The sequence below is a fragment of the Tyto alba genome, unplaced genomic scaffold, assembly GCF_018691265.1.
Source record: "Tyto alba isolate M040663 unplaced genomic scaffold, T.alba_DEE_v4.0 Super-Scaffold_33, whole genome shotgun sequence".
Lineage (NCBI taxonomy): Eukaryota > Metazoa > Chordata > Aves > Strigiformes > Tytonidae > Tyto > Tyto alba.
In genome coordinates this window covers 15,680,129-15,707,559 of record NW_024881308.1, presented here as the reverse complement: position 1 = coordinate 15,707,559, position 27,431 = coordinate 15,680,129, and the positions used below count along the sequence as shown (strand labels likewise).

Here is a 27,431-nt window from a genome sequence, read left to right as displayed (position 1 = left end):
ACAAGGCAAAACGAAATCGAAATTAAGAGTTTATATTTCAGCACCACAATTAAAGAGGGGTGGGAGCAGCCTGATCTTCAATGATGTACATAATGGCAGAGAGGGTGGGCGGTTGGACTGTCAAACTGCCTTAATTTAATTGCAAACACATGCTGATGAGTCCCCTCCTCCTGGACCTCAGGGCTGGGAAACTTTTTTTTTTTTTTTTTTTTGTCAGCTCCCTGCAGTTCAGAATTGAGGCAAATACACTCCAGCAAACACCATGCTGATCAAACCTTCAGCTCTTCGAGGCTTTTTGTGTTTTCTCCTCTTGCCTAGTTTCTCCTGCTCCTGTCCTAGTCGCTGCCTGTGCTTCAGGACTACAGTAAGATGCATGCATCTGATGTTGGAAACCATTCCTGATATCCCATCCCAGACAAACATACTGTGAGTAACCATTTCATTTTACTGCTTTTCTTACCTGCTTGGTCTTTAGAAAGAAGAAATAAAAAGTCAAGGCCAAAGGCATGCTTTATACCCTCTTCTTTTTTTCCTGCAGAATTGTCTACATCACAGACTTTCATGCTTTTAAAGCATAAAACAGAAAGTGCTTATTTTGGCATCAGTTAATTGTTAACAGGACAATCGAGGGAATTGAAAAATTTAGTAAGAATAATGCTAGGGCGATCACTGGAAGACAGTTTTGGAGAATCAAAGGTCACAAATGTTAAGCTGATCTTATAGAAAGGTGCACAGTTTACATTTCAGAAGGCTTTATATATGAGTATAAGGTGGGGAGAGGAAATACAGCAGTTCAGGCTTTTGTCTTTACTGAAACACTTTTCTAGTACATACTTTATTTCCTAAACTTTAAGTACTGGTTTTCCAGTTTCTATCTGAACTATACAAACCAAACCTAAGGCTTATTTGGAAAGCAACAACTGTGGTAACTCACAGATTCCTTGAGAAATAAAGTACCTGTTGGCGAGGGAGCTGCTGGCTGAGTCCATTTGAACATAAAAGGTAGAGGAAAAGGGCACGTAACACTTGGAGACTCCTAACCAGCTCTTACCAATAGATCCAGAAGAGCACTTCCCTGTGGTTTTAAACTAATCCTAAACTTAAAGGTGGCTTTAAGACACAGTGGCACATGAGAAAATACTTCCCTTTGTGCTACTCTTAGCTGATCCCTTGGTTTGGAAGACCTTTTTTGTAAATAGTAGGAAAGACTTGTCAAAAGCTTATCTTTATACTCATCCTCCTTAAACTGCTGCCGATTGTGAAAGTTTTTCAACACTGGTTTGGGAAGCGTTTCCCTGTGCCTGTAACAAACTAAATTTGGTCTCAGCCAGAACATCTATACCAGCATTTCTCCGGTAAACATCTCACTAATATTGCCAATGCATTTTCTCTGCTGGCAGCCTAAGGAACGTGGCATGGGCAGGTTGCTGGCATTTTAATTGCTGCCATTCAGATATTTTTTTGGTGGATGGACACCGCAGAGGTTCTAGCACTGGTGGCACACAGGAAAACACCTGCACGTGCTACAGCTGCCGAAGCTATGCTCTTGGGGAAACTGCACTGGGGCTACTTGGGAGTCACCCTGACACGGGGCAGATCAGAACCTGGACTTGCTCTCTCCCTTGGCTGGTGATTCAGTGCTTATTGCACAGTGTGAAACTGGTCAGTACTGTAGGGCTTGTTGCAAGCTGTCTGGGTGGTGGTGATCTGCTCTTGCAGAGTCTGACTCGCCAAACTGTCACCGAACTTTTTTTCCCCCCCTTATTCCCCTGCATCTTGAAATATTAAAATATTTAAAATACCCATACGCTGTTTGATTTTAGTAAAATAACTTGTTTCTCCTTGTTTAAATATAGAATTTTATTGGGGGAAAAGTTTGTTTTGCTGGCTGAACTGGGATACTTCTGAGCTTAGTAGAACTTAATTTCTGTTCTCTGTTTGAAATGAGGCAACATTTACTGTCACACAGGGTAGCCTGAGTGTGATTCTGGTGGAGATGCTTCGAGTGCAGAGGGAGGGAAGTTTACTGTGGTCACTAACTTCTTTTCAGTACTGGAATGGTGTATTTCTTAATGCCCTCTGGCAACAGCACACTTCATTCTCTGTGTTGCAGGGGAAAAAACCTAACTCTGGTCAATGGCTTGTCCTTGCAGCTTTAGTAAAATCCCAGCTAGTCTGTTGCTGTAATGTAGGTGGCATTAAATTGTCTGCAAAACTCAATCTAGAAAGGTGACCAGATTTTCCAATGCAGTGTATACAGTCACCCTAATTCCCTCTCCCCTGCTCTAACTAGTTTGCACGTACACTGCTTGTAAATGGTCTGTATTTTGCTTGCTTAACCGTTTGGAAAGCTGGCTTATTTAGTTTAACATGATAACCACAACCTTGAATGGGAAACTGTTTTTCAACATTAACTAAATGGCATAGGTGTGAGATATAAAAGTAGTAATATTCCAGAATGAGATAACTCTCTTCATAGATGAGTATTTCTAAAGGAGATGTATCTGCTTTATTCTCTTTCAATGCTGTCTGTATAATTATAAGCAAAACCCATACTGGTGAGCAGGGATCTCTGTAGATATGAAGACACATGAGCCTGGTAAGTGTTCTCTGCTGGCAGATCATGTGGTTTTGTATGGTGTGTTGTAAGTAAAAATCCTGACTTTCTGGCTATCTCGAAGATCTAATATATGTAAATCCATTTGCCAGCCATCATCCCATTGCATCTGTTATAAATAACACTTGAATAATTAAAATTTTTTTAATTGTGAAAGATCAAAGAATGCTTCTTAACCGAACCCTTGACTACTCCAGCTGTTTGGTATATTAATCTTTCTCCTGGGAGGACCGTTGTGTCAGAGTGAACATTCAGAATTAGACCAAGAATAGTCTCGATCATGGAGTTATTCTGAGCAGAAAGTGTGGGATTGTGATATTTTCCACATTTGCCCTTTGGTATGAGTAGGACCAAGTCTGTGATTGCAGATACAAACACCAGTCCCAGGCCCCAGCTCGGTTCCCTTGCAGAACAGCTGCAGTTTCCAGATGGAGTTTGCTTTGAAGTTGGGAGTTTGGGACTTTCTGACCTCTGCGACTCCGTGCCACCCTCTCTCCAACAATCCTTGAAGAGTGGGGAAGGTTTGTAGCCGGCACACACTGTGCTTCAACAAGCCCCGTTGGCAGATGGCCCCTTCGGGGCTGTAGCCAGCTGGCGTAACTTAGAGCAGCCCATAGCCTTCTCCGAGCGATGCTGGGATTGGCATGGACCCAGTTCCAGGATTGATGAGCTGTTTCTGGCTCCTCTTTGGTCGCCATTTCCCTCCTCCCTTCCCAATCCCAGCTGGGTGCAGCTGAGGATCTGGCCCAGTGTCTGGTTTTAGCAATAGACTATTCATCTTTGGTAATGAAGGCTGTTCGTTTTATCCTGAGCAGAGAATAGGGTGGCAGGAATGGCTACATGTGTACAGATAAGTAAGCTATAAAAATTCATGGTGTATAACTGCAAACGTATTTTGGCTGCTGTCTGTTCAACTGGAACATGATTATCCAGATGTGATCTGCTGGTTACCGCTGGGATTCAAGCAGTTCTTTTAGCCAGCAGCCCAAAGAAGGGAACAGCTGTGAAACACACTCAGAAAATTTCAATAGGTCTTTAACCTTCTAAGTCATTTGTTCTACAGTGTGACATTTAAAACAATAAACTTTGAAACGTGTGGGCATGAGTAGAAGAAACCCATGGAAAGAAGTTCCCCTCTGGCTGGCAGCTAATGGATTGCAATCCAATTATCCATGGGTTATCCTCCTTTCTGCATTATGCAGGCCACATAATGGATGAGTACTTCTAGAGAAACATAGCTGAGGGCACAAGCACAGGCAGCGCCGTATCTGGGATCTGAACGCATCGCTGGCACGAACTGAAAGTGACCCAGTTGTTCACGGACCTGGTTGCTAATTGGGCAGCGCAAGCATGGCCAGCTTGACAAGTTTTGTTTCCCTTCGTCGTTGTGCTGCTTGTTTGGTGGCCACTCGGTTCCTTTCTTCTTCCCCCGGGTCATTACACTGCAGTAGGGAAGCTGTAGTAGGGCAGGGTGTAGCTCTCTTAGTCTATCTTGAGGAGCATAGCTTTGAGAAGGAACTTTATACATTGGTTGGGGAAAGGTTTACTGAGCAAATGAGTTCTTGGAAATGCTGCTCCCTTTGTGGTCTCTGTCGTGCGCTTTGGATTGAAGAATGGATTACTCATTTCCTCTGCGTGTGAGTCTTATATGCAGCCATTAAACACACACCCACGCATTCTGGATGTGCCAGGTGTGATCTTTCTGACTTCTTTTGCTATAGTATTTAATCCTCATTAAACCCTTTAGAGATGACCAAAGTCTTCTGTATGTTCTGTTTATAGAAGTCCCTTCATCAGAAGGAGAATGGGGAGGGAAGGTATTTAAAATATATTTTCCCTCCTAGAAACATTCCAGCATCTTTTGATGAGAACATCCTAACTCTTGGGATTGTAGCTACCTCAACGGTTTAGAAATCCTGCCTTCACTGAACTTCACAGTGGTTCATCAACTGGTTCCCACTTGAGTATTTGCATTTTCATTGACCTCACCACATCCTTCTTCCCACAGGTGTACCAGGATTTTTTCATGTGCTCCTTGAGGAAAAGGTGGTATTTTTTAGTGAAAGAATGTGTGTGTATTCTTGGTAAAGATCAAAATGGTCATGCTCTTAAAAAAGAAAAAACTGACGCGCTGCATGAGACTTGGTACTAAAGAGTGCCCCAACGGTTTGTTTGAGCTAGCATGGTGCTACTGCTTCTTGGACTCCATGTAAATGGGGTGTGTGTGTATGTGTGTATATATATATATATATATTTTTTATTTTTTTTTTTTTTTCATGCTCTGGATTTTTCTTTTACTCCCTCCAGATCAGGGTCAGAACACGGTTCAGCAGGAGGGAAAGTTGTCTTCATTTCATGTGGGCAATATCTTGAAGAGATGGTACAGAGAAAATATGCGTTAGGTTGAGAGTCCTGCTCCTTGCTGGCATGAATGCCCAAGAATAGACTTAGCTGGTTTGATTAGGATCAGACTGTAATCTCCATACCAGCTGTTAATAGAAATAATAGCTCAATTTATCCAAGATTGATGAGGTCAATGGTTTTCTGTGTAATCTCCCTGCTTGAGTATATGTCTAGGGCCAAAACTATGTTTTGGAGATATTCTTTGCTCCTGCCTTTACTTTCAAGAGCTAAAGGGATGCCCTGTGGCAGGTGATGAAATGCTTTTGCCGGGGATGAAGCATGAGCAAACCTCTCCTGCCCTGACACTGCCTTCAGGGCCAGGCTCTGAAGTGCAACATTCACACCAGTTTTATATGCAGAGAAGTGGTGGGATCAAACCAGCTTGGTACGCCGACTGCTGAATTGCTGTCCTGTCCCAGCTGATGCAGAGGGAGCCCTTTTGAAAACCTGACCCCGATTTGTGGGAGCTGAAATCTTAAAAAGCTTGTTTCAGGAATGCCTGTGGTAATTTCTTAATTAAAATCTAGTGTGCCCGTCCCTCAAACTTCAAAATGTCAGCAGTGTGGCAATGCAGCAGAGAAGGACAGCCTGTTCTGTAGCATGAGGCTCTCTGCATCTGCTTGCTCTTCAGTGTCTAACCATGATTGAATGATCTCGTTTACGAGTATGTTCATGCTGAACATATTTTCCTTCCAGTTCACTCTTTGAGCAGTCAAATCTTGATGTCTTAAGCTGGTACGCCTCAAAATAGCCAGGACTTGGAAAAACCCCCAGCCCTGAGCCTCCCTGTGGTCTCTTCATCTGTCTAGCAGGGATGGCAATGCTCAGCTGTCCATGTAAGGATTCGGAGATGAAGGCTGTCAGTTATTAAAGCCATTTGGGGACTCTTGTGTGAGAGGGACGTTCCTGAGTTGGTGAGCTGATGACAGTGAGTCTGGAAGACTTCATTTCCATCTCAGCAAGGCTGTTTTCCCTTCCTGCCAGGACTGGAGCTGTTTGGCAGGATGGGGGAACCTGCAGAGCTGACTCCAATGTTCTGCGGATAAGCAAGAGAAAGGAGCATCTTTCTGATAAATGTTCTGGCTCTTCTTACATATGGGAAAATTTGACTTAAAAGTTGTGTTTAGGATGCCTTTCACGTCCTCCCTTCCCCAGGAAACACTGAAAGGAACCTCTATGTCTTATCTCTGTAACACCACCTTTACTCTCTGTGTCTTTGTTGATAATGATTGGGTGGCTGCCACTTACTCAACCAGTTCTGGGTGAAATGGTCCAGAACTGTCAGCGTCATTGCTGTGCACAACGTTTTGAACACAAAAGATGCTTCAATGCAACAAACCCAGTAATTTCCATGGAACTGCAGTAAAATACCTCTTGTAGCTAATTATCTGCTTGGTTAACATAGTAATACATGATTCCGTAAAAGCCTAAATAGATTAAACAGAAGTGGAAGTTTCTTGTAAACACCATTGATTGCTTTATATGCTAATCACTGATAATTATTTAACACAATGATTTCAGGAATTATTGTTCTAATAGCAGCTGAGAGGATCAAAAGATTCAAGTGTTGTCCTCTAAAGACCTGTTTCTCCATCCATTTGAAAATTCTGGTGTTCTTGGTAAGCCTCTGCAATGGGATTAAGAGTTCCCAGATTCAGAAATGGTGAGATATTTCTATAGCAGATCCTACGTTCTCCATGTATTCCAGCCCAGTTGCTTGTCAGAGCTACGGTGCTTTGGAATTGTGGAAGGGTATCTTGTAATCCCAGGCTGTTGGCCTTGAAAAGATGGGGTAGAGTTAAATCAGAAGGGAATTTCGCCCCCCCCCCCCCCCCCCCCCCCTCCATTTTGCAAATTCCAAGGTGGAAAGCAGCAGGAGGGAGTGAGGGAGCCCAGCTGCTGGTGCACACAGCAGCTGGAACAGGCTGGCACGGAGAAGCTGTGTGGTGGGTCCCCGTAAAAAGCACACTTGTTCGTGGAAAGAAATGTAAGGTTTCCAGAGTGAGTGCCCTGGGAATAGAGAGAAACAAGCGTTTCTGTGTAAGAGGGGACAAACTCTGTAGGGAATGTTCTCAATCAAATACATGCAAGCCAGGAATTTCCCGGTGCAGCCCTACATGGCATTCATTACCAGCTAAGCTTCAGGCTATGGATGAGCCAAAGTATTGGGGTTCTTTTAGTGCGTTGGTAAGGACAAAATGTGGGTTCCTCTGTGGCTCCAGGGGCTTTCTTTGTGGTGCAGGGACATCCACACTGGTGTCTCTTTACTGCTGTCTTGGGTACAGGGAGCAGAACAGTCCATCCTTCTGCCTCCATGGCAGGATTAACCTTCCTAAACCACGTGTGGCTAACGTCTGTCTCGCCTGCAGTCCATCGGAGTGTTTTATTAGCCTTGCTATTTAAAATATTTTTTTAAAAATCTGAATCTGCTGTTTTAGTCAGTGACTATTTGCCCTTTTCTATTTGTATCAGTGTTCTGACATAGTTATTGTTATCTGTGGCTAAATAAGCCATTTCAGTTCTTTTCATTGTCATGTTTTCTAGACTTCAGATTGTTCCCATTGCTTTCCTCTGGGTTCTCTCCAGTTAATTCACATCATTTCTTGAAATGAAGTGCTCTGAGTGTACTGTTTCAGTTCCCTTTTTTGTCTGTGGGGAAAGCTGTTGCCTTTGTGTGATGGAGAGCAAACCAGAGAGTGAGCTTTCCAAAGGAGTGCAAGACAGCCGGGGTCCAGAGAATCATGTGAAGGTCTTATCTGAAACAGAAAACAGAAGAAAAATCAAGATATTTCATTAAGATAATAAGCTGAGTTTTATTATATGCTCCTTGGGGATGGTGTAGGGGAAAAGCTCCTGCATGAAACCAGGTCCCCACTGCTAGATCAGCAGTGGGAACTATCAGGAGGCATCTCTCCATCCTTGTGCTTGTCAGAAGCAGGAGCACTATGGAGAGATGGTCCAGGCAAGCGAGAGCGGTGAGACCTCTGTTAGTGACCCAGGGTCGCTCCTGCCAGGCCCTGCAGCCCAGGTTTGCTTTATTGCTCTTGCAGGTGAAAGAAACCTGCTGCCCCGGGGGAGTCAGACTGGCTTAGGGAGCTTGAGACCAGGTGCAGACTTCCACAGCACCATTTTCAAGGAGTCCTTTTTAGCAAGGAACCTATAGTGAAAACAACTCTGGGAGCGAAGGCGCTTGTGGTTTATTTTTCTGGGTTTTCAGGAGTGTTTTCAATCACCTGTGGTTCTGGGTTTTGCTTTTTGTTTCAGCTGTGGAAGCCGCGCACTTCTGTGTGAATGCTGGGGTGTGAAGGATTGCAGTTGTCTTTGTTCATTAAAATAGTCTTTTTTTTTTTTTTTTTTTTCCCTCCACCTGCAGCCTGTGACCCAAAGTGGTAGTTTACACTTCACTGCCTGCTTCCCGCTGCCTTCCATGAGCATCAACAGCTTCAGCCCTGACCCCTGTGTGTTTCTTCCATTTATTTGTTATGTTCCCTATTACCTGTAGCCAGCTGCCTGGACTAATTACACAGCTCTTTACAGCCCCCTGGGGCAGGCAGAGTTGGTGTCTGTGCATTACAGTGTATAAATCAAGTTTGCATTTCTTCACCTTTTTTCATGGTCTAGTCTTTCCTCATTTCCTTTTAACGAGGCCGTGGAGAATAGTCAGCGTGTTGTGCTATCACCTTTGCCAATATTTAATTGTATTTGGCTTTATGGTGTCAGCCGTTGCCTTGAAAAATCTGTACGGATATCCTCAAATTCACATCATCGGGGAGGGGGGGTATGTAACACCTTCCAACAAGAAGAGCAAGAAATGTGCATTTGAAGCAATGCAAGTAAAGCCAAACACACCAGAAAATGTCAAAGGTAAAGTTACTGTTAAAAACTGCAGTTCCAAAGGGTGATGCTTCGGGACTGCAGTTTGTAGTGGACAAATGGTGCTTCTAAATTACAGCTCCAACACTTCTTTTGAAATACTGAAGCTGTGTTCCTTCCTGCCCTCTAACTCGTCTCTGTGCAATACTTGCCACTAAGAAGGAGGAGAGACTTCTCCCTACATTAGTCTTCTCATTCCTTTATTCAAAGTTGAAAAGTTAAAGAAAGGAAAAAACAACAGGAGAGACAACTTCCAGTGGCATGTGTTCTATTGCATTCAGTGGTAACAACGGGGTAGCAAGGCAGAGATTTATTATTTCAGTGTAACTTCAGTAAAAATGCTGTGGGTTTTCAACCTAAAAAAGTAGGACAATTTAGTGCGAATTTTTAAACATAACTAGTTCTGCAAACTGTTAAGCTAAAGAAACATTAGGTATTATAATAAAATCAGCTTTACTTACTGTCTATTGTCTTCTCAAGTACTTATGCGAAGATGTTTCTGCCCCCTTGGATACTCACTGTCAATTCAAGTTTACAGCCATCTGCAATGAAAGTACCTCTTCCTATTCTTAATTTTATAAAGGGCATGGGTCTTGTTGATGCCTGTTCTAAAAATAAGGGTTGAAGTTGTAGCTATTTGTAGAATATTTATTTTAAACTCTGCCTCCAAATGCTCTGTAACCTACCAGCAGAATGATGGGCAATTCAGCATGTTTATGTGGTTTTTACCTCTTAAAGCAAATGTCCTTAAAAGGCTGCCTTAAACTGAGAAATAGTTTTTAAATGTGATAGATCAGACAGCGTAGGAGAAAAAAAAAGCAACTTCACTGTTGTGCTTTGGATAGAAACTAGCAGCAAAAAACATTGTCGGTCCTTTGTGATTTGTTGTAATATGCTGGACCATGGAAGTTGCCAAATCAATGCACATTCCCTATAGAAGTGTTTCTACTTGGTTAACCAGGTTAAACCACTTAGCTCTTATTTTATTATCTCATTAGCAATCAAAACCCCATGTTTTAAGGCTCCAAGTTGATGTAGTTACATGGGCAGCCCTTGAAATTTGCCAGAATCCCCTGGACTCCACTAATTCTAATTGAAGTTGGCAGAAATTTGAAATGCAGGCAGTGATAAGCTGTTCTGATTCTTGGAGCGTTGCACAGCAGAATGTGAAATGCTTATTATATGAGGTTATTTGATCAGATTTAACCATTTTAGGGCAACGATAATTTTGGTAGGGAGCTACAAAACGGGTCCATGTAATGATGTGCATTCCCCCTGCAAATCAGTATGAGATACAAGTGTAATTGCACGTGAACTTGGGGTGTTGAGCAGCAGACCTTGTCTGCTGTTTGTGCAATGAGTCCTTCCGGTCTTCAGTTTTCTATGAAATTAAAATGAATTTTTTAAATGTAGGTTTTTCCTGACTGTTGGATGACTTTGCAGACAAGAGTAGATCCCAGCCATCATCCCCACTCCTCCTCCACTCCCTTCCCTGGTCTTTGTCTCCATTTCTCCAGTTCATGTAGGCCTGGTACAGTCGACTCTCCCAGGAGCTCTCTTCCCTTCCTCCGGTGGATGATTCTGATTGCTGATGGTTTCTTGATATCTCAGTGCACTGATTGTATTTTCTGCTTTCAGAGATTTACGTTTCAACCACATCAAGGAGATACAACCCGGAGCCTTCAGGAGACTGAAGAACCTCAACACACTGTAAGTTCCACTCAGTGATCCCCCAGAGAGGATATTCATTTATTACTTATGTTATTACTAGCCACCATAATGGCTTAAAGGTGGCCTTGGTCTTTTAGGTATTTCAGCTAAGTTGTGCATATCCAGCTAAAGCTTTAAAATTCTCACTGTTCTATCCTTGACCACGTTTCTTACCCATTTTAATTAAATGTGCAATTTAATAACCTTCATTTTGGCAATTAACCTTTAAAAAAAAAAAAATAAAATCCTGATGTATACTGTCACTGCCTGAGGATGTTTCAGCAGGTATGGCTTTGGAATAGCCTGTAAAAACAGTTCTGGCCTGGGATCGATGTAGTGGAGGGATGCATTAAAATCTTCCTTTCCATGGCCACCTTAAATGCATAAACCACATTAGTTGCTCTACATGGCTTTGAAGTGAGAGTGCATCTTTCCAAATGCCGACTTGTCCCTATGCCTTGCCCTAGAATAAATGCTTACACCTGCCCTACTACAGATAGGAATGGGAGTAGAAGGCAGTTCCTTCAGTCTTGCACCCCAGCCAGAGCAGGCGTGCTCACGTCGGTATGATACACTACCCTACTAACAAGTTTCTCACTCCGCTCAGAGGAAATAGCGGGAGGTTTTGCTGCTTCTTGCCACTGTAAGGCTGAGGGTTTGAAGAGAGATATGAGTACATCTGCACCGCCTAGCCAAGAAGTTAAAAACAAGTCGGCTCCCAAATCAGGAACAGAAGCTGTGTCAGCGCAGCACTGTGCTGGATGTAATCAGCCTGTTGAGACTCAGATCTGATTATTCGAGCTGTAACACGGCACTAACAGCTATGAAATTTCCAGGTCCAATCTCAAATCTCTCTGTGAGGCAAACGGGCTAGCTTGGGAACTTGTACTGCACAACAGACGTGCTCAGATTCCCTGGGTATGTACATTCATGGTTCCAAACGGCAAGAGAAAATCCAGATTGTTTTCTTCTGTCTGACCTTGAGAGGTCTGAAGTCCCTCATCCTGTGAAGATGGCAGTGCTGGAAGAAGGAAGACCTGGGCAATAAGGAATTCAGTCAATTGTAAGAAGCTGTAGGAAGAGTGGGAATACAGCAGGACTTTATCATAGAGCCGTGTTCAGTAGCTAGCTTTTTAAGAATCAGCATTTGCTAAAGATTCTTCCACTCTATGTGTGGGACTGATTGGCCAAACCATGACTGCAGGATGCTTCAAAGTACCCTGGTCGTGGCCCAGGCCCCTGCTTATAGGACAGGTGGTCAGCTAATAGACTGGTAGACAACTTCATTGCCAATGATGCTGTTCATCCAGAGCAAGAGAACAGCCCATGTTAGTCTCTCAAGCAGCACCATGTGATACTTAATTACCAAAAATAATAATGAGAAAAGATACTTTGGATGGATTTCAGTCTTTTGAGATAGGGTCAGATAGGGTGATAAATGTGACTAGAATATCTAGAGAGAAAGTAGAGCCTGCATCTGGAGGCTTTGACCTTATCACGAAGCTCTGCTGAAGCATCTTGATCTCCAGACCTGCTCTTCCACCCCTGAAGCTCTCCTGAGTCAAGAAAACCGTTCCAAATTATGTCATCTCTGTGTGATGCAGACAGATGTTTGGCAGGCAGCACGGTAGGACTGCCAGGCTAGTTTCAGCCAAACCCCAGGGAAACTAAGGATGCTGGCAGGCCTTCACTTGGAGAGATGCTCCACCCAACCTGCGGAGCTTTGTAAGAGATTCCTGCCCTGCCAGTGCCTCGGTCTAGGCAGGTCCCTGACATCTGCAAGACTTCTGCTTCTGTCTTTCTGTCTCCTGCCACTCTGCTAAAAGCTAGATATGGATATGCAGCCTGGCCGAGATGGAAAGACCTGTCTCTATGTAATACCTGTTTATGCTCCATGAATTTGTCCAATTCTTTTTGTTTTCTCTCCCCACACCCTCCTGGACAGGCACCTCAAGGACAGCAAGTCCATGAACAGATACTAAAGAGATTAGGCATGAATTTACCCCCCTAACATCCCTAATGTCATGGTTATGGATGCCGGGGCAGTAAGAGGAATGTGTTTTGCACAGATGGTGGACAGGCTCTCCAGCTTTCCCTAAATAGTGTCCTATGGCCATCGTCAGAGCTGGAATACTGGACTAGGTGAAACACTGCTCTAACAAAATACTGCATTTTTATATTTGAATTCTGAAAACCAACTGGTTTTGCAAATGAAGCCTTTCAATTTAGATAGTATTTTATATGCTTGATTGTATTTTCCAATCTGGCCAGAAAACTGGAAAAATCGGTTATTCTCGCACTTGTAGTAGTTAACTCCCCCAGATGAGGATCTTGATAACTGAATGAGGGAATGTCAGACCTTGCACTCCTAAAGCAAATTTCTCTCCAGGAGCTTTGGTTTGTCCAATTCCCATGTCAAAACTGACAAGAGCTGATGAATTTGCTGATGTTTCTTAGATGGTAAACTTTTGTCTGAGGACTCGTATAGGTCTTCAAGCTATAAAGAGAATAAATCCCTTAAAATCCCTGAGAGACTTGCTGGGAAAGTTTGGCCAGAATATTTGAAGTGAGAGGTTTGGAGGACAGAGTATCTCAGGTTCCATATGCAGAGCTCTGAGCTTGCAGCTTTCTGCCATGGGACTTAAATAAATGTTCCTTAAGCAAATAAATGCTTTTAAAAAAGCCTTTTCCTGCAGTGCTTTGGCCTGACAGGGGAAGGGCAGCAGATTCTGGTGAAGCTTCTGTTCTGCATCTCCTTTTGGGCAGGATGGCTGCACTGTATCCAAATTTGACAGTTTATAAACCACCCTGATAAGGAAACCTTTGTAGCTGGTGTTGGATGTGGGGAGATGGGCTGTGAGACTGACAGAAGAGGAGCCTGTGGTGAGTCCAGTGGGGCTTTTCAGCAGTTCAAACCTTCCCCTGGCTCTGCTCTCTTCTTTTTTTTTTTTTTTTTTTTTTTTCCCCTGGTGCCAAAATTTGATAAATTACAGCACACTACTTTAAAAATAAAATCAGGAGCCCTGTTTGTCTGTAGAAGAGGTACAGTCATTATGTGTTTCTGGCTGGAGACTCCTGGTACAGCACCACAGGTGATAAGCAATTCCCTGAAGTGCTGCACCGCTGCGAGCTTGCTTGTCAGCTATCTGCAACTTTGTGTGCGTTGGAGAAGTTCCTCTTGGGCTAACGGTCTTAGAGTTGTAAGGTTTTCTTATCCCTTCCTATTGCATCTTCTCAGTTCCTGGGCAGATGTTGGTGTCAGGATCTCCTCTGTGTATTTTTAAACTCTTAATATGTCCCCGTGGAAAAAAAACAAAACAAAACAAAACAAAACAAAAAAAACCAATAGGGTAGCAGTAAGAGGGAGAGAAAAAACCTTTTGTATGGCATCTCAGCAACTGTTTTGCCCGAGTTTGCCAATATCAGCCACATTGCTTAACCCAACATTAGCTCAGAGCAGGTGGTGGGCTATAGAAGAGAGCCCGTGGTGAGCCGTAGCATGTCATTGCTTTCCAGTCTTTGCTCCTTTAGGTCATCTTTGGATGGGGATGGATGGTGACAGCCCTGCGTGACTGTCCCCGTGCATGTTTCCACAGGAGGTCAGCACCCTGCCATGTTGACCCAGTTGGTCGATTCCTGTATTTTCAAACCAAGACCATCACAGCCAAATGGTTGCTGCTACCTGGGTCTCTCCAGCATCATCTATAGAAATGTCCAACCTTGGGACCAAAGCAGCATTTCTTATTACACTTATTACATACCAGTATGTATTTTGCTCATTCTGTGCCATGAGCACCCTTAGAGAACTGGGACTCTGCGGAGACCACAGACATGTATGTGCTTCTGCCCGGGCCTTTGCCCTGCCAGTGTCGTTGCTCACATCATATTTCTCCTTCTGCTTAGGTGAGAGCAAAAGGCACTTCTGGTGAGCTCTGCAGCTCTGCTTTAGTGGCTGTTTGTAATGGGTTTCAGGGTGAATGACAGGAGTAACATAGAGACTCTGTCTTGAGCCCTCCGGTAGCTCTTGAGAGAATGTGTTCCTGCCAGCAAGGAGGGGATGTCGGAGCCTGCTTGGATCTCAGAATAAAAGTTTCTCCCTCAAATATGGGAAATGGCTATTCCAGATCCTTCTGTCAACAAGGGAGAATGCATGGCTGAGCATGAAACTCACTTTTTCTCCCACTTTAAATACACTATATGATGATTTCTATTAAGGGCGGGAGGAAAAAAAAATATCTGTTATGTCACAACGACTGTAGCATGTGGTTTGTCAACTGAAAAGAGGAAGGACTACACAGTTTGAATCTGAATTCTGTACTGTCACATCATTTAAGACATTCTTCAAAACAGAAAGCGACTCATTTAATGCAACTTAAGCCTGTGCTTGGCAACCCGGAGAGAGGGTGGGGAAGGAGAAAGGAGGGGCGGTCAGGACATAAAACCTAAAGGAAACTGAATGTAAAATGTTCTCTTAGTGAATCTGGGCCAGATCTCATGGTGCATGTATATCTTGAACCTCCCAGAAGAATTTGTCAGGAATAAAATCTGCAAGATTGAGTCCACCTCCTTATTTGGAGCCCAATTCACCAGCTGCCACAAAGGGGAATGTCACGGCCTTGTGCTATCTTTTGATAAGCTCTAGGAAACTTACTTCTAATACTTTTTATTTAGCTTGTTTTGCTACAGGGTATAATTAAGATATGCGTCGATAATGATCCTTTCAGCTTCTGTCTGCCAGACCATATTCCCAGCAGATCTGGTTAGCAGTAGATCTTAGCATTCAATCCTCTTCAAGGTTAGCAGGAATTTGGGTGGTTTGCTATTGACTGCGGCTGGGATCAGTGTCCGGGTCATGCCAGGATTTCGCACACTTCTCTGCCTGGGTGAATTGCACAGAAGTCGAGGAGCAGACAGCTGCGCAGAAGCCATCTAAAGTCTTTCTAGGAGCCAGATGTGCTGTCTTGTCTATGGATTTCTCTAAAAGCAGCATGTTGGAATATGTGGACTATGGTGGACTTCATAAATTATCTCACTTTTGATTTTTTTCCAGGACATATTCTTCTATTACAATGGGGAATCCTGAGACAGGAAACAGAGATGGCTTCTTCCATACGCTTCTTAATCTTTAATCGGGCAATGAACGAATTTTTAAGTATCAGACGATGAGATAAGAGGCCTGCGTACTGCATGCCATTTGAACTTCCAGATTTTGTCTTATTTGGCTTGGATCACTGATTACACCCCCTTGAACTGTCCTAAATAGCCAAGACAACAAAACAGACCGGGTCAATGCTTTTAAATAGCACCAAAATGCAGTCAGATGACATGTTGCGATTTAAAACCCGCCCTGGACTTCAGTCCTGATCCAAACTCATTACATTAAAGACAAAGGGTCAGCAGAGGAGTTCAGACCATCGTGGCGTGTGGGGCTGCTGGTGTGACCCTGCCTCCAGGACCTGGTCGTTGTCTCGTGTCCCCTGTGAAACAAGGGCTGGTGCCAGTTGCGTGGCAGGGGACAGGCACTGGTGCCCATGGGAATGACGTTGGAGCTGGCACCCGCCTATCAGCCCATCTGGCATCCTCAGAAGTAGGGCCAGGGATCAGATACCAGAGAGCAAGCTGCCTTCGGTCTCCCCTGGCTGAAGCTGAAAGCGTGTTGATAGAGGGCAGGGAGGGAAGCCTGCACGGCTGGTGCCTGTGTCGTCTTTGTCCCGTGGGTAAATAGACCAAACCCCGCTCTTGCACTGCTTTCAGGCAGTTATTTCCAGTCCTTGGGTGTTCAATCATCAGATAAACCTTTGGGTTGGTGTTCAGGGGCTGTATTTCCACACAGCATATCTGGCTGTCAAAGCGGGATCGTAGGTTCCAAGGACTTGACATCATTTTTGCATCCTTATGAGTGAAATCGGGTTGTTTAACCGCAGCCATGTGTATTGAGCCATTGCTTCCAGCTGTGCAGAAACTTTCCAGCAACTTTCTGCCTTAACCTCTTTGGGCTGCTTGTCCACAACCCTGACAGTGTGCAGTTTGGTAGTGGCACAGCCCATCCGTGGTAGCAGAGTAGCTAACCAAGGCAGGATGGTCGCATCAAGGATACTGAGATTTTTCTCAAACCCTTATTGCTCTGACTTTCGAAAGTTTCTTTGAGCTCAAGTTTCTCAGATGCTTTTTGGCTCCTTAGTGTAATACTCCACCTGCGAACAAGCTGGTGGAAAGTTGGTGTGACTCAGGTGCCTGGCGGTAACTTGTGAAGCTCTAGTAACACATCTGTGCTCCTGATATCTTTTATCTTTGCATCCCTGAGGCGTTTGATTTTATCTTCATCTTCTTTTCCCACGTTTTCTTCCATTTCTCCCCATCTCTTTGTCTTTTCTCTCCATCCGTTACCTGCACAAACTGTTTTTCCCAGGAAGGGACCTTTGCTTGTAGTGCCAGAGGCTGGCTGATGTGCTGCCTACCCTATTTTCTCCAGCAAAGTAGGGCAGACGATGGGGTTTTACTGCTGGGAGAGTGCTGAACTGTCTTCTCACCTGCTGTCTGGTGGCAGATTGTTTCTGAGGGACATAGCTATCACAAAAAGGAGCTTGTAAGATAGAAAGTGCACATCCAACGCACTTGATGAATTTGACCTAACATTGTAAGATCTGGCTGCTTGCAGAGGGATTAGCAGTTTTTCCTACAACATTAGAAAAACACATTTTTGCAGTACATGGTCGCAGCTCTCCTCTCCATCCACATCTCCATTTAGGAATTTTGAAAATAAGCGTAGCTGGTCAAATCCTTGCTCTGAGCTATTTGGCTACAAGCTCCACCAGCTCTGCGGCCGCAGTGAGTTTTGCCAGATCTGAACTTGAGTGGGATACTAAAATGAAAGACCCACAGGAGTGCAGTTAGGCGGCCACGATGAATTGTTAAACATCGTACATCAAAGAGCTATTTATAAGTGATTTGTTTTCTTGATGTTGGGTTTGACAGTGGTTGCAGAAGGGGGTTTTGTAGTGTTCAGCTGTGTGGTTGTTACAAGGCTGAGCTGTGTTTCTGGTCGTTGGCACCGGCCATCATTTGCATGTCATGGCAACTGTGCATACAAGTTGGAGATTTCTTGCCAATGTGATGTTGTCCATAGGTTTTGTATTAAAATCTGGCATAAGGCTCTCTAGACCGAAAGACGCTGTCTCGGAATAGCCTCAGGAGTCAGATCTATATTTATTTATTTTTCATTTGCACATATTTGTATATGAAGCGAGTAGAACAAAGAGTTACTAATTTATAACTCCACCGTGAACTGGTATTTTAGACTGCATTTGTACTCTTAAAAATTGGCTCTGCACACCCCTGCGCACACGTTGTTGAACACAAACATTCACCTTCAGAAACCACTGCTGTTGTACAAGAGTGGCAGCAATGATTTAATTTCTCCCCTCCGCTTCCTTCTGCTTGTCTCCCTTCCCCTCATCCCTTTCTTGGCCAAAACTGTGACTTTGGAGTGAAAACTGCTGTGGCAAAAGGTAAAGAAAAGTCTTGGAACGCTGTACGTATTGGGAGTAATTGGCACCTCTGGGTGAGAAACCTCGTTGACTTAGCTGGTGTGAGTATCCAACTTTGATCTGCTAACCCCTTTAAGTCTTAAACTCTGTGAAACACGGGCTTCGGATTTTTCAGTGGGCATCCAGGAACAAAAATGCCACAAGTCTCACATATGCTGAATTCACCAGTTGTGTTTTTCTTTCTTGATTTGAATAGGCTGCTGAACAATAATCAGATAAAACAAATTGCGAGAAGATCTTTTGAAGATCTGGAGAACCTGAAATACCTGTGAGTTGGTAGCTCAGTAATTTCTTAGCCTGTTCAAAATTTAACAACCCACTTCTAATATTTGCCTGTCAAGGACGTTTTTTCTGTGCTCAGAATTTCTGGATGTTAATGTCACAGGTATAAAACATTACCCTTGAATCCAATCAGCAAGCTCTGCTTTGGGTTGAGGTTCATAGCTGTTTCCTGTGTATTTTTAAAACATAATTTCTGATCAGTTAGCCTAATGTTTTGTTTGTTGTTTTTTTTTTTTTTTCTTTCTCTCCTTTTGAAAGCTACCTTTATAAAAATGAAATTCAGAGCATCCAGCAACATGCCTTCAACGGGCTCCGCTCTCTGGAACAGCTGTAAGTACAAACGAGCCCTGTTTGCTGCTGAATGCGATGTGCATAAAAGCTGATTTATTGGCTTCTGTAACCCAAGTGCTGCGTTTCCAGTAGTGGAGAGTACCAGACACTTAGCAAGGAATGGGATGAGGCTTTGCCTGTTTTATCATCCAGCTTTGCAAGACTACACTGGCTTCATTTGAAAACAGCTGGTCCCAGTACTGATTTTGGTTAGTTAATGTTGAGGTCTCTTCCTACTGACGTCCCGTATGTTTTCTCCTGAGCCTGAACCTCTGAGGCATAGGAAGACCCCAGCTGTGCTTCTGATTTCCTTGACATCCAAGGACCTTATGATGGGAGGAGATGGGGGACTGTGGGATGGCCTGAAGCAGAAGGCAGCTGGCCTGATGTGTTTATGTCTGCTGGGACTCCTGGAGCAGAGAGTAGGATCTGGCCCTTTGCTCGAATTGAGGGCGCTGGTTGAGTTTCTCCCTTATCCAAACCTTTGCTGAAAACAAATGGATGAATTGCAAGCCGAGAGCCAAGGCAGTGGGGTATTTGTGGGAGCGATGGTGGTACTTGCATGCTGTAAAGCATCTGGAAGTTGCAATGGGGGGGAATATGATGTATCCAAACAAAGTAATGACTTTCCCTCCAAGCTGCGTGGCACTCTGCGATGAAAGGAGCCTCACGTGTTTACCTGGCAGCTGGAGTCCATCACAGTGACATTCTAGCAGTCCTTAAATGCTCCCCTTCTTGCGTACGGGAAATCTGTGCTGTTTATTCAATCAAAGAAGTTTGGGGGTTTGACTCTTAATGCCCTGTGCTCAAGGTGAGAGGGGAAGACTGAGGTCTGACTCTTCTAAAGTGTCTTGCTAAACTGGGATTGGATTTTTCTTGCCAGGGGCCGTGATATATTATGTGTAAATACATGTGTGCATGTGGAGAGAGAGTAAGCGTGGGTATTTGAAGTACAGGGATTATTTGCATCACTGAAGAACAGGGACCAAAGGTGAAGCCATTCTAATTCATGGATTGTCCCCAACAGCAGCATTTATAGGGCTGGAATGTAACTAAGGATTTTGCTGTAAAAGGGGTAGGATCCAGCTTGCTCTCCAGACTGACAGCAGAAGTGGACAGAGGATAACAGGAAGTTTCAAGCAAGCTTAATAATAGGTGTGCTACCAACCTTGTGTACAATGTGGTTTTTCATCAGCCAGCTCAGCAAAGATGCCTGGGTGAAAACATAGGAAACAGATACCAGCTCAGCTCTGCTTAAAGGGGAGATGATGCTGGCCACAGTGATATTTTAACAATGAGCATTCCAGACTTGATGTCACGAATAAAAGAAAAAAAAAAAAAACAAAAAACAACAACAAAAAAAACCACAACAAAAAACAACAAAACCACAAAACCAACAAACAATCCGCTGAAAGTCCCATCTGTTTTCTATCTCAGGCAGGCATGGTTCCAAAAGAATTAGCTTTGCTCAAATCCTACCCTGTTTTGCTGTGCCCCACAAGCCAGCTTTTCAAGAAAAAGTATAACCCGATTGATGGGCAGTATCAGATGCTTTCCTCAAGGTCCAAAGCAATGACATCTGAGATTTATTAAAACACGTATATCACTCCCCACTGTTGCCCTCCACTGCAGAATCTGAGTCACCATCTCTCGCTTAGCACTCTGATAGTGGACCATTTATCATGAATCCTTCCATTACAAATCAAACAGCCATGTGGTGGCTTAGGCAATTATTTCTCAATGCAGTCAGCTATAATAGCAGAATGAGTATTTGGAGATCCGTGATTAATCGTTGACCGCTGTGAAATTTATGCCTGTGTAAAATAAGGGGGAAGATTTTAGGCAACTTTGAAACCATACCGAAATGCAGCTAAAAGTCAGGATCGTGTCAGTTATGCCAGTGAAAGTCACAGTTAATGGGAACAAGGAGTCTCAGGTATCACGCTGTGTTGCTCTGCAGACCCCAGGTTTTCTTTGCTGATGGCAAGGAGTGACCTGGGGCAGTGCAGAAGATCTCCCAGGCCTCTGGACTAGCAGGTCACGCTTGAGATTTTAGTGGAACTAAAAATATTAACCTGCATTAACAAGAACTGGGCTGTTCACGTTAATGTGCCATTTAGATCCAAGTGCTCCAGGTGACTGAACCATCTTTGTCTTTGGAGACTGCGACTTCCCTTCGCAGAAACAGACTAGCCCAACGGCAGCATTTCCAAATGTTGCTGCTCTTGCTGGGTGGATGCATGTGCCGGGAGCCCTTGTTAGAATCACAGATAAATGCAGGCTGGAAGAGACCTTTGGGTGTTTCCAGTCCCACCTTCGAACAAAAAGCAGGACTAATTTCAAAGTTTTATCGGGTTGTTTGGGGCCTTTTTCTATGAATTAATTCTCAGCAAGCTCATGATCCCACTCAGAAATGTTGCAGTTCCTAGGCTGGGAGCAAGTTCCTTGTAGTGAGGCTATTTCATCCTCCCCAGCTATCCAAGGATGTGTTGGGGAATGCCGAGGCACTAGGGGAAAGGCAGGGAAAATTTCTGTGTGGTGCTCAGATGGGAGCAGCTGCTACTGGGTCTCCATGGGCAGCAATTTCATCCGGGCCCTTAGGCTTCAGGGAGGAGCAAATCTGTCCTCCTCTTGGTGTGTTTTAGTTTATTAAGAGAGTAAATAATTGGCAGAATAGGGGAAAAAAACAGTGTTGACTACTATGTTTGCACGTGGAAAGTGGAGCTGCTACAGTGGATTCTGGTTTCTCCACGTCTGCCCCAAGGTATGTGGTGACCAGTTGCTGTGTGTGTGTGTTGGTGGATTGATCTGGAAGGATCTTCTGTCTTTTAAATTGCAATTTGTAAGCCTGCCCTTTGTGATTTTTTTTTTTTTCTGTGTGACAGCTACCTGCATTTCAACAACCTGGAAAGTCTGGAGCTGGAGACTTTTAGTGACCTGCCTAAACTTGAAAGGCTGTAAGTAAAGATGGGACCTTTCTTGTGAGTAAGGGGGTGAAGAGAAGGGGGGAAAACCCCTTCTTTTTGTGTAACAGTTTCGGTAGCATGAAGTGTGATCTTCAAAATGGAAGGAAATGCAAAAAGAAGCTTCCCTGAAGAAGGAGATTTTACATACTTGCCAAGTAGAAGGGTTACTGAGACTATGAAGGGAATTTCCCGTGCTGTGTTACATTCATGTTTCCACCTAAGTAGGGGTAAATCTGCAGAAAGCCCTACAGCTGTCCAAGCCAACTGAAATTTTACTATGACCATAAGGTCAACATTAGTCACTGTTGGGCAGCGTGTGCAAAAAAAAAAAAAAAAAGGGATGGAAAAGGAATAAAGTCAGAAGAAAGTCTAACAAGAAAAACACGCATCCTTCTTGGAAGCAGATAGGAAATGAAGTCCTGTGTCTCCTGCTCCCCAGGATTGCTTCTAGTAGTAATGTAGCCACTAGCACAGAAGTTCACCTGGTGGTTCCCACTTCATGATGAAACCAACAGACCATTCTGTGCTGCATGGAAATGTGCCTTACACCATGCATGCTTGGAAAATAAAGTTGTGGGATCCGAATACCCTTAGGAAAATTCAGACCTGGATGAGTACACCATGGGTGATCTCAGTCACTGTATTTGATCCAACAAAAATTCTGGATTTAAATTTTCAGGGAAGGTTTGTCAGCATCCAAACTGGGCAGCTAGGCTGAACTTGCATGTGCATATGTGCATGCGGACGTTTGCAGGCAAGCCGTGCTGCTTTTGTATTTCTTTCCTATTCCACTGACTACTGAAATTGCTTCCTATCTTTTACCAACGGTCTCTTATGAGTTTTAGATGTAACCGACATAAATAAATTTCCCCCTCCATTATGGGAATGGAGAGTTAATTAACCCATCTTGGTCCCCACTGATGCCTTTTAGTGCAACCAGGGTTTTTTCCCTAAGAACTGGAGTGTCTTATCTGTGTGTTAAGACTCTGGAAGTGACAATTTGCCTTGGCTTCATTCAGAGGTAAGCCCAGCTTAGGCTGTTGTTATCTGAATTAGATTTACTCATGGATTTGGGTTAATAAATACACTGAGTCTAGGGCATGAGTTGTCCAGCATCTTCTGCTGGAGCCTTACTTGTAAAATTGCCGTATCTTCGCAGAGGAAAAAAGAAAAGGTCCCTTCTAAACTGGAGCTGACCTAGACACAGAAAACACAGGGTGGGTCCAGTCTGTGGGGATTTTGTGCCCTTTCTCCTCCCTTTGCAGAGCACGAAGCAGATTAACTTTAAGGTTCCAGTTTAAACCTGTTACATCACGTCTTGAGTCACCCTTTCCAGTCCACACCCACTCTCCGCTTTGGTGTATTGCATTGCACTTGCAAATGAATGAAATCCCTATAGCTCATGGAAACAAACACAGTAAATCTAAAAACTAAGCTCCATTTTGATGCACAGCCTTTGTATTTAAACTGAGTTTTGACCTGGGATGTTATCATCCGCGTAGTGCAAATACTGAATAATATTTTGGCATTGGTTGTCCCATTGCAGATTCTTGCACAACAACAAGATTTCCAGGATTCATCCAGGGACATTCTCTCAACTGGAATCCCTCAAACGGCTGTAAGTATAAAACATTGCCTGCAAAGAGCAATTGTTTATCTTTGATCAGATGGCCAGGACCTAAGGAAAAATGTGCCTGGTTGGCAAAGCTTTTAGTTGTTGCACTTCAAGGCCACTGCTAAGTTTATAAAACAGTTTTGATTGGACATGAGAGCTGATTTTAACCAGTTAGTAGCTTCTTCATGCTAGTGTCTAATTATAATCTAACTATAATTTTTTTTTACAGCTCAATAATGCCACAGGAATGAACATTCCTGGGAAATCCTCACAACAGTTTGGGCCCATAAAACATCCTTCAAAAATGTAGAAAGTCCAGGGCACAGATATGACCTCAATCCTGTCTCCAGATCAATATCTAACATGGAAGGAAAGATCATAGTCATAAAAGAAAATGCTTTATTTTTCTAGAGACTGAAAATACTCAGAGGGGTGCCAAGGTGCATGATTCTCCTCCCATGCAGGAATGCCCTGGTGTGTTATTCCCACATAACCTGGCTGTCTCTTAAGCGTGTTTCTTGTTTGCTTAAACCCTGCAAAGCTTTCCTTTGTTTGTCTTTTATGATCTCTGGAAATAAGTCCTATGAGGCATTTGGGGGAAAAAAAAAAGCAAAAACTAAAGCATTTTGGTGTTCTGCCATGATTTTAAACTACAAAAAAATAATGTGTTTCTCACTGCAGCCCTCTGTGATTTCTGCAAGCAGGTAAAATGCTTCATTTTTCTTTAACAGGGAATAACTTGTGAAATGGTGTCTGTACATGTCAGAGATGAAGGTGGGGTGTCTGTAAAATGCTCTATCATGGCCTTGTGTGAAATCTCACATTCTCAAATATTTGTTCCTGAAAACATTGGACCTTTCTTCCATCTTTTTTTTTTTTTTTTGATGGCCCAGACCCATCTACTGTAAAACTGTCGGTGGGGAAGGAGGCAGATGCTAATCCCCCTGTAGTCTTTATTTATCTTTATGCATAGCACTGCACATAGGAATGAGATGAGGGGAGGGAAAAGCGTGGGTGCGCTGGGAGGTCACCAGTGCTCCCATTCGATGTGGTTCAGGCACACATTACAGTAATAAAAGTTCTTACAGTTGTGCAGAAATGCTACAACCTCTAGCAGCTGGTCACAGAAAGAGATTGATCCAAAGGACACTAAAATCAAGGGGGAGTATTTTGGAGCTAAGTGTAAAAGAGAATGGAAAGCTCTAATAGAGGCATTGTTATCTGCTGTTCTTATAGAATTCTGTAAAGCTTGAAATCTCCATCCTGCGTGAAAACCCAATATTTCAGTGTCTCTCTTTTGCCTCAAATTAAACCAAAAACGCATAATCCAGTTTAACAGAAGACTTTTCATTTGAAACTGGAATGGCCGATGGTCAATGTTAGTTTTTCAACTAAATCCTTCTGACTTGGGTAAGCACCCTATTTAAACGTGGTGGGAGTGAAATATCTCAAATTTTCATTTGAGATACCAGCCAAGTGACCCTTCACTCCAGGCGGCAGTTTCCCTCCGGTGTCCTGGCGAAGGAGGCAGCAGTCAGAGGCCGGGAAACGAGCCGCCTTTTCCTCGCTCTCGCAGGCGGCTGGACTCCAACGCCTTGCTTTGCGACTGCGACCTGATGTGGCTGGCCGAGCTGCTGAAGGAATACGCTGAGCAGGGCCGTATCCAAACAGCCGCCACCTGCGAGGCTCCGCGGGAGCTGCACGGGCGCTCCGTCATCACCTTGACTGCTCAGGAGTTCAACTGCGGTGAGTGAGGTGCAGCCCCTCCACCAGCCGCCCTCAGCCCGTGAAGTTGGGCTTTGGCCTAGGAATTACTTCCTCCACCCCTCTTCCTCCCGCCTCCCCCTCCCGACATCCTGATTTCTCCCTTCTTTTACTGCTGAAATGGGAAGATCCCAGTGGGGTGACACGAGTTGTCAGGAGAACTCAGAGAGAGCTGCCAGTCGCGCCGGGGTTTGGCTGGCACGTCGCTTCTTGGTTTTTAGACAGTGTAGGGCCAGTGAAAGACCTGGTGTGGTCAGTGGATAAACCAGCGACCAGAAGAAATGTCCCTCAGTAGGCTGAACAGAAGGGGAACACTGGGAGAGGTGCAGTGGCTGGAAATACAACTGAAAACCCAAGCAAATGCGTCGTAGAGACGTAGCTGGGAGCTTTGTTTGACTGTAGTAGTGCATCGTGTTTGTTAAGCTGTTACGCTTTAAATTTAGATAACTGCTCACTGAAAAAATGTCGTCTTGAAATGAAAGGCTTTGTTCTGAAAAATTCCAAAGTTAAATATTTCGTAGAGAAAGAGACAAAACTCTGACTTTTAAGTGCAGGCATCAGCGGAGGGTGGCACAGGTGTTGGCTGTGTTTCCCTGATCCTTCACCTCTGATGGAGTCAGTTTGAGGTGTTCCCACTCACTGGGCCAGCTATTAGCATCCCTCCTGAATATGCCAGTCCAGCTGTGAGCCAGATGTATGAGATCAGCTGGATTTTGAAGAGCTGCCCCTTGAATTTAGCTTTTCTCCTATGATTTTTTTTTTTTTTTTTTTTTTTTTTTTTAAATCTTGATCATTTTACAGCTTAATTTGGGGCACAGCCATGCAAAGAGTTGAATTGGCACAAATGGGTCTGTAACCTCAAGGGACGGGGGGATAGGAAGGGTCTAGAGAAAGCAGCTGGGGACACATGGAGTGGGACCCACTGCCAGTGGATGTGCCACACGACGAGCTGTCCCTGACCCACAGCCAGTGCCACAGTACGACCATTAATGTAAATTTGTTCTGGTTTAGGCACGGGCACACAGTGGGATGTCTGTCAAATTAGCCAGAGCACCTGGTGGGAAGATTTTGCTGGCATTAGGCTTTTACATCGGTATTGTGCCAGCTGGGAAAGACAAATGATGCATAATTCAGCGTAAAGCTCTAATGATGCAGGCAGCTGATATCTGAGTCAGTACGAAGCCTGCTGGCATCAAGTTCACCCACCGCTTTTTAGCAGATGTGTGCCAGAGGAGCAAATCTGCACCGGATCAGCATTTTGCACCAGGGGGCTGTAGTGGGTTTGGGCCCACCCTGGTGTTGCCACTGGGGATAATTTGCCAAGCCATTAACTTGGGGTCTAAGGAGAAAGGGCACAGACCTGCTGCTGGAGAAGGTGGCAGGTTCTCACTTAATTGTGTGAATAATCCCACTGGTTTTACAGGCTAACCAGTGAGCACACAGATTGTTAGATGGGTAAGTATTCTGCTGAATCAAGGTGAAGTGCTCCAGACCATGTACATAAATTCCTTCATATTTTAGCGCATCCTTTAAATGTTTAACTTGCTTAGTGCTTGAGTACATCTTAAAGTGAAGCGTGTAGTGAAAGACTTGCCTGAACAGGGATCGGCTGATGGATTAGGGATATAATGAATAAAATCCTGTCGAAGGGGAAGCGGTGCCATTCGCAGAGAGCTGGCGCTGCGTTCGGATGGAGCAGGCAGTTGCTGAGAGCAGCAGGCTGCCAGGGGCAGAAAAACAACCCAGCTGAGGATGCCACTGACTTCTTCGCTTACTTCGGGAGAGACAGGGACCAACTCTCGGGGCAGGTATAGTGAACCAGTGTACAGCCAGGTCTGGTTTTTCTCAGTGCTGTGTGGGGACCTGATCCGCTGCCCACCGTGCTGGGAACAGCCGCTTGGATTCTCCAGGGCTTTTAGCAGGCTCGGATGAATGCTGCCGTTCCCTCTCTGACACTGTTTTTGCTGATGTGGGTGCAAAGTCCTGGGGTGGCTGTGGGTGGATGCCGTTGTGCCTAGGGCTCCGCTGGTGCCTGCTTGCTCGGGGGTTGCAGGATGGGTGTTGCGTTACCCACCACACTCCAGTTGAGCTGTCGGTGGTTTTGTGCAGCTCTAGCCTGGGATGTGTTAAAATGGTCTTTTGCAGAGAGGCCTCGCATAACCTCAGAACCCCACGATGTCGACGTCCTCTTGGGAAACACAGTTTATTTCACCTGCAGGGCAGAAGGCAACCCAAAGCCTGCGATTATTTGGCTGCACAACAAGTAAGTTGCGCACAGTGAGCCCTGGGGGTAGCAAAGGTTTTCAAGCACTGAGCTCTTCAGT

General features: G+C 44.3%; 1 protein-coding gene across 1 annotated transcript in view; it reads left to right on the top strand.

Moving 5' to 3' along the window:
- The first annotated feature begins 246 nt into the window (after nt 1-246).
- LOC104368443 (peroxidasin homolog) overlaps nt 247-27,431 on the top strand; it is a 45,671-nt gene continuing 18,486 nt past the window's right edge. The window contains exons 1-8 of the mRNA XM_033010466.2: nt 247-426; nt 10,532-10,603; nt 18,347-18,418; nt 18,691-18,762; nt 21,648-21,719; nt 23,275-23,346; nt 24,920-25,089; nt 27,253-27,370. Coding sequence (XP_032866357.1) covers nt 263-426; nt 10,532-10,603; nt 18,347-18,418; nt 18,691-18,762; nt 21,648-21,719; nt 23,275-23,346; nt 24,920-25,089; nt 27,253-27,370 — 812 coding nt within the window. The 5' untranslated portion in view covers nt 247-262. The remainder of the gene's footprint in view (nt 427-10,531; nt 10,604-18,346; nt 18,419-18,690; nt 18,763-21,647; nt 21,720-23,274; nt 23,347-24,919; nt 25,090-27,252; nt 27,371-27,431) is intronic.